Source organism: Molothrus ater, chromosome Z (genome assembly GCF_012460135.2).
Source record: "Molothrus ater isolate BHLD 08-10-18 breed brown headed cowbird chromosome Z, BPBGC_Mater_1.1, whole genome shotgun sequence".
In the NCBI taxonomy this organism is placed as follows: domain Eukaryota; kingdom Metazoa; phylum Chordata; class Aves; order Passeriformes; family Icteridae; genus Molothrus; species Molothrus ater.
In genome coordinates, this window is record NC_050511.2 from 21,026,631 (window position 1) to 21,034,211 (window position 7,581).

At 35.7% G+C, this 7,581-nt stretch overlaps 1 protein-coding gene across 4 annotated transcripts in view; it reads left to right on the top strand.

Moving 5' to 3' along the window:
* TRAPPC13 (trafficking protein particle complex subunit 13) overlaps positions 1-7,581 on the top strand; it is a 31,943-nt gene that overhangs the window by 15,621 nt on the left and 8,741 nt on the right. For 2 of the 4 annotated variants that reach the window (XM_036402824.2, XM_036402826.2), the window contains 4 exons: positions 1,926-2,059; positions 3,186-3,384; positions 6,644-6,744; positions 7,397-7,547. In XM_036402824.2, coding sequence (XP_036258717.1) covers positions 1,926-2,059; positions 3,186-3,384; positions 6,644-6,744; positions 7,397-7,547 — 585 coding nt within the window. The remainder of the gene's footprint in view (positions 1-1,925; positions 2,060-3,185; positions 3,385-6,643; positions 6,745-7,396; positions 7,548-7,581) is intronic. The other 2 variants (XM_036402825.2, XM_036402827.2) reach the window with 1 other exon arrangement.

The following is a 7,581-nucleotide window of genomic DNA, read 5'->3' on the forward strand; positions in this document are numbered from 1 at the left end:
TGAAACTAGAACTTGATATCTACAGATTCTTGTGGGGGTTGTCCAATAACATACCTCAAGAAAATTTTATTATATATATTATTTGAAAAAAGAATTTATTTCCTTCTAAAATTTTTCTGGTTTTGACCCATGGAAATGTAGGTTTCACTACAGCACTGCTTGTGTAAGCTGTGAGAAAACGTTTCACATCTTGTTGGTGGAGACAGTGGGTTTGAGGAGAGAGCAGCAGTTGGATGTTCTTCCTTCCTTTGCCTAGTTGGAACTGCACTTCACAATTTTAACTGCATGTAACAGTTGATTGAGTTACTATGTTACTTCTGCAGTCTGATTTCACTTTAAGGCGTGCCTTGTCCTAAAATAAACTGCATATTTTGACAAGTTTTTTTTTTTTAAAATATGTAATACTAAACCAAATTAGGAATAACACAAAACTAACTTGCTTTTTCATTATGCTGCTTGTTTTTTCTTTTCTCTTTCAAATTAGCTTTTTTAAACTTCTGCCTATGGTTGCTGTTTTGAAAACTACTAAAATTTGGGTAAATGGAAACATTGAGCAATGGATTTATGGGATATAAATGGTATCAAATCAAGTGGCAGTCAGGCAGTAGTGAGACTGAGAGCCATGTTTTAGTTCGGGTTATTTCCGGTTCCTAGAAGGATTAAGTGTCTCTGTAACCTGTTGAGGTTGCACAGTTTTCATTACTGTATAGATGCTGCTTTGTATTTAATGTGTTTATAACACAATATAGAAAGTTACACAACCATTCTGTATTTCTCCTTCTAACACAATTTTTTGAGACTAAACATATTTTGGCATTTTTGTCACACTTTTATTTTGTAATTTTCAAGCAGGACTCCATTTGTATAAAGAATAATTTACACTGATCAAGAAGAAACTCTTAAGTTTTGTTCCACCTTCCTCACAAAGTGCTTTCTTAAAATTTATCATAACAAAATACTCAAACTGCTTCAATCTGAATCTGTAGAATAAATGTATTTTAGTTGGAAGGGACCTAGAAGAATCACTTAATCCAATGGCCTGAATCAGTGACTGTTGTAAATGCAAATTTGGTATCCCCCTTTTTTTAACTGGCACTTCTTTAATTGTGGTTTTCACTTTTCTGGGGACTCATATCTCTAATAGACTGAGTCTTCCATTATTATTATATCCTGAGATTTTTAGACATGGAAAATGACTTCACTGGTCTGCAATTCCACAAAAGAAGTGAGGCAAAAGTTTCTCTAGTCCCATGGTTTTTCACCTTCAGAAATTTAACAGTCTATAGCTTTCATTTTTGTACTAGAATTTGTCCTTCGATACCACATTAGCTTCAGATGTTCTGAAGGTAGAGCACCAGTTAAATTGTTGGATGCATACTATATTGATAACCTTTGGCATGATGCAGCTGAGTGAGAGAAGGGGCTGGATTTTGCATTTTAGCTAGAATGCTAGTATTTAATAATAAAAGCTCAGAGCATGTACCAGAACTATTTTACTTCAGTTAAAGAAAAACACACACATTTACTTTAATTTTTTTGTACTGCTTGATGCACTAGTGATCTGGCTTGGCATGTTCTTGTGCACTGCAATTCCTTACTATTTATTCCATTTTTTTAATAATTTGGATAAAAGCTTGAGTTGCTATTAAGTTGGTGAAAGTCTTGGGAAGTGGTGATTTAATGCATTACAAATAAGCAATAGCTAGAACACAGCAAAATTATCCCACATCCATTGTTTGGCAAGATATCTGTTGACTAACACTTTTGCTCCTATTGTTACTGGGATTAAGGTTTTTTCTTGCATTAATTGATTTGATTTGCAGGCATGAACTAAACATGTGTGACTTTTTTAACAATAGGACTGCCTACTCTTTTTAATAACACTAATCATATTTTCATTAACTCGAACTTTTGATTTTTTTCAGACAGATGAAGTCTTTCTGGAAGCTCAAATTCAGAATATCACTACCTCTCCAATGTTTATGGAGAAGGTTTCTTTAGAGCCATCTATGATGTACAATGTTGCAGAACTGAACACAGTTAACACAGCAGGGGAAAGGTATGTTTACATTCAGGACATTTGACTTTGAAATGCTTCATATTAATATTTCAAGAGATACAGGTATTAGTCATTTGTCTGTAATAGGAGGATTGTATGTCTTTGCTTGCATAAAAAGATCAAAATCCTATCCTGTGCTCTGGAAAATTTGTTACCCTTTTTTTTGTATATCAACTATTCTTAAAAATCTATAATTCTACCTAATAAAGAAATATCCAGCCTAATGCTCAAATAATTTGTAACAATGATGACATAACATGAAAACATACTATTATTTCAGTATCTCCTATGTAAAATTTAACTCAGATCTGGTTTTGACCTGACCTTTGTGTACATGCTTAGCCTTACAGGACTCATCTGACTAATCCTTGCTTCCTGAACAGTGAACTGCTTATTGTTTTCAGTTGTTCTAATCATGATATATCAAGACACCACTCAGGGTGGATCAGTGGTACACCCTCATGTAGTCATAGAGTATAAAAATTTTTCATGCTGAAATAAAATAAATTTAATTTCATTAAACACCTAGTACCATAATAACTGACTACAGTGGATATAAGATCTTGTGACGTTAACTTTGGCTGTTTGTGCTTTGCAGTTGCTTGGGTTTTTTGGAGGTGATGGTTGAGTGCTTCAGCAGTAGGGGCTGAAGTGAAAATTCTATCGTCTTCTTCTTGCCTGTTGAAGGATTCACCTGCAGCATAATGAAGCTTTGTTTTACCAAGTGTTTGCATCCACTGTAATGGTTTTTCTCCTGAACAGGAATCTTAGTTTCATGACATTGAGATTTACTGTGAGGGAAACAAATAGCAGAAGAAAAATGACCAGCATTTTTGTTTAAATGCTAAGATGGCAGATAATTAATTATAATGTAGCAGAGAGAAGTTCTGTGCTATTCCTCTCTCTGGCTGAGAAGAACAGGTTATTTTATTTCTCCATGGTCCTTGGTGCTACACATTTTCTAGAGATCTTTTCTGTTGTGAAAACGAAAAATATTCTATGTGTTTTACCATTATCAAACTATGCATACACAATAAAACCTGGGGGGGGGATGGGGGAAAAAAGTTGGGTTCTCAATCTTCAGAATATCTGTTTAAATTAAGACCTATTGTTTTTTTCATTTCAGTGAGTCTACTTTTGGTGCAAGGACTTACTTACAACCTATGGATACACGTCAATACTTATACTGTCTAAAACCAAAGCAAGAATTTGCAGAGAAAGCTGGAGTAATAAAAGGTGTAACAGTGATTGGTAAATTAGACATTGTATGGAAAACTAATCTGGGTGAACGAGGAAGGCTACAAACTAGCCAGCTCCAAAGAATGGTAAGTTTAACTTCAGTATTAATTTTACTCAACATTCATTTTTAAGGAAACTCAATGAATGAACAATTTTAGTAGTGACTTGGAAAAGGGCAAGCTGCTTACTTTCTGATCCTCATTTTTTATTCACACTTTTCTGTATGTATTAGAGAGTTATTTCATATATTTCTTCAGTGAAGTGTGGATAAGTTAATGGAGGGAGAACTTTAATTGTCAGATTCCAGTAACCAGTGTTGCAAATTACATTTGCTAGAGTAAAATTAACTGCTTGGATACCATTTGGCAACAAACTGACAGAAGAACCTCTTTAAATGTGCCAACTCTTGATATGGAAGTTGCTCCCACGTTCATACAGATATTGTAGCTTGGAGTAACATTTTTTTATGGATAATGTTATGTATCTTTCATAGTCACAGTTTTTATTGAGTCTGTCCTATTCTAGTTGATTTATAAATTGTTCTTGAATTTTGACTTGTAATTACTATCTTACTTAAGTCAGCTCCACAGCCATCTAATGCTTAAACCTGGTTTGTATCTTCTCACTTGAGGATGGTGAGAGAGATACAGAAGGGTAGTTAAAAAAAACTTTGACAGTTGAATCTCAATCTAAGTTTACAGTCTTTACCCCAGTCCCCAGCTGCTAATACATTGAGCAGTTCTGTGGGCAAGTCACACTGATTTGGAACTAGGCAAGGAAAACTTAGATCCTGGAAATTCACAAGAAAGTCACTGAAAAGTAACTAAGTCTTGATTTTTAATTGAGGTGTTGAATGTGTTGAGGTGTTTAATTGAGGTGTTGAACCCATGAAATTAGAAACTGCCCTTTTCCTTAAACTTAGTTCCTCTTGTTACTTTGAAACTTGTTGCTTATTTTTAACAATAAATGTTTTCATTTTCAATTGACCTTTTCTCTCATTTCTTTTCCCTCCCTAAATCAATATTGTCTCACTCTGCTGTTGTCATTGTATTGCAAATCTTCTATACCTTCTCAGTGATTTCTCACGGGCAGCTCCTTGCTGCACTGACACCTTCTTCTTCACAGTACAACCAACAAACTCCATCTCTCTTCACAGCACACTCAACAAACTCCAACTCTCTCCTCAACCAGCTAACCCACTCTCTTGTAGCACTCGTCTTCTTATTGGACACAGCTGTGGCCTATTAAGGGCAGGCCTGTTCCTAATCTTTGGTGATTAGTACAGCTGCAACTCCTCAGGGGTGAGATTGCCTTCTGCACTATTCTCTTACATTCTATCCCTCCACACTCTGCCTCTCTTTTATTTGAACCTTTGAGAATTGCATATGATGCACACACTTCAACACTCCAGGATTAGTTTTGGTCATACATCATTTTGTACCTTGTGATTAACAGAAAAACACTATTTTGTGAACTTTAGACAACATCTGTCTTTAAAAAAGCAGCAGGTAGTTGGTTTTTTTCCCTTTTGAGTTGCAGTATAACTCCCTCTTTTCTCCCCTCATTTTGTAAGTGCTATCAGATTATTTAATTTCTAGACCTCACCCTTAATCATTTCCTCTTAATCCATTTGCCAGCACTATAACCATTGTTTCCCACCCAGGCCCAGAATTTTACCTCTACTATTAGCTATTTACCTAAGTGTTGTGGTTTGGAATGGGAGGAAAATTTAGGGAAGTGACCTAGTTACAGGTCAGATCAGAAATACAGAAATACTTTGAAACAAGTACCACATACCACAATTTGTACATTTGGTTGTTTTCTTCATTGGGTTTTTTGAGAGTGTTGGTTTTTTTGTTTGTTTGTTTGTTTGAATGCGGCTTGGTGTTGGAATTCCCAACTACAGTCTCTTTGGAGACAATGAACCAGGCAGGTGTCTACAACATGCCAAAAGGTGCTCCACATGCTCACAGGCATTCAGTACAGGACCACACTAGAACCAGTCTGAAGTTAAAGAGCATCATTCTTGAGTAGCACAAGTGGGAAATTGTGTAGTTGATTCCATAATCTGAGCAATTACCTCAGTTCTGGATAAAACCTGTTACTCCTCTTATTGTTACTTCAATGCCTTCGTCTCTAATTATCAGTTCTTGGACGTATCTCATTTTTGAGTTCAACCGATATGGTGTGGTATAGGTCTCATCTACTCTGATGCTGTTTTGATTTGGTCAGTTGATGCTAAGTTTATTCTCTAAAATACTGTTTTTATTGTAGGTTTGTGTTTGTTGGTTTTTTTCCTAATGTACCTCTGGTAAAAGAAGAGCCTAATGTTAATGGAAAACTACCTGTTGTTTAGCATCATGCGTATAATTGTTCCAGTCAATTCTCCATTCACCTAATACAGCTGAATATATCTGCTTTTTTCCAGTGCTGAATAATTACTTCTCTTTCATTCAAGGTTCCAAGTGCATATTGCTTGACTAATCGAAGTCCCCATTGGTTTGACATCCCTTTGCTTACTCTAATGTCCAGTTTAATATGCTTTCTAAAATGTCATCTGTCATTAGTCTGTAGCAAACTTGATGTGACTAAAACCCGTTCCCAGCTGGTCAATCACTGACTTTCTGGACTGCTTTGGAAATATCTTTCAATCACACTGTAAATATAACTACCACATTCCTTTATTAGCAGAATTGAAACATGTACAATAACTAAGCCTTGGAAGGCAGGACAAATTTTCCCCCTATTTTTCCCTCATTATCTATCATTTGTGGGGATTGAAAAATCTAAGCATGCTTTGTGAATCAGCCCTGGTTGGTACTAAGTTATTTACTATAAGTTTATTGATAGACCATATGAGATGTGTTTGGTTCATGGATAATTGACAAGTGTTCATATTGTGTGACTTTCTAACTGATGACAATTAATTATTTTGGCAGAGGCAGAGAGGACTGAAATAGCAGTTTCTCTTGTTTCTTAGGATAGAATAGTGGTAGGGAAGGTTTACTGGTGATGTCTGCACAGATCAGGTATCTGCCTAACAGAGGCCTTAGATTAAAGCTGATATTCTCAGGAACTGTACATGGCTATTCAAATTTTAAGGATTTAAACTCTCCTGAAAATGTAATATTAAAGATCATCCTTATCTGATGAATTGTTAAACCTGTGAAGAAGGTGTTCATCAGTTGGACAGCTGTTCTGATTTCCATACTAATCAAAAGCACAGTTGATCTTCTTTCTGCAGGTTTGTCTTATTCCACGCTTCTTCTAGGAAATGAATCCTTCAGTAAAAACTTCAATTTCCCTGTCCAATACCTGAGAATATACATTCTTGTTCCTTCCCAGGCTCCTGGTTATGGTGATGTAAGGCTTTCATTGGAGACAATACCAGATACTGTAAATTTGGAAGAACCTTTTGACATTACATGTAAAATAACAAATTGCAGGTAACAATGTCATGTGATTCTCCTACTTTTTCCTGAGTGGGTGAGTTGTGGCTGGTTTTGTTTTATGTTTCCATACTTCGTCCTGAAACTACTTAAACCTGGTCTTTACTATGATTTGTGGCAACACAAAACTACTTTGAAACACAGAGACTAAAAAAAACTTCAAGGAAACAACTAAAAAATCTTATATCATGATCTGTTAATATGGTACTGAAATGGGAGATTGCAGAATTTTGGCTGAGAAATTCCATGCATCTGTTCGCAATATTATTTATGATTGTACCTCATACTTCCATCACAACTCATTGTAGGGTTGCAAGAATGACATTTAAATGAAATAATTCTAAATAGAAATTGAGCCCAGAGACTAAAGCATGTATCTGTCCTGCAGCTACTTCTCATGAAAAGCTTGTAGTCCATCCAATTATTGTGTTATCCAGTATTGCTAAACCCATAAGAGGATGCTTGTGTCAAAGAGAGCTGCCTGCAGCTGAATTACTGTGCATCACAATAAATACTGCTTGCCACCTTATAATTATTTATGAATCTTGATTAGTAGTAACATGAATAATAATCAAGCTTTTAGATGTCTTCAGTCTTTGAATGCTTAAAAAAGCCCACAGGTTTATTCCTGTTTTTCAATTTTCTCTAGCAGCGAAAGGACTATGGATCTGGTTTTAGAAATGTGCAATACTAATTCCATCCACTGGTGTGGAGTTTCAGGAAGGCAACTTGGAAAGCTGCACCCAAGTTCATCCCTCCATCTTGCCCTTACATTGTTGTCTTCAGTGCAGGGATTGCAGGTAAGTTATTAGCACAGTTTTGTTGTAAAATAGC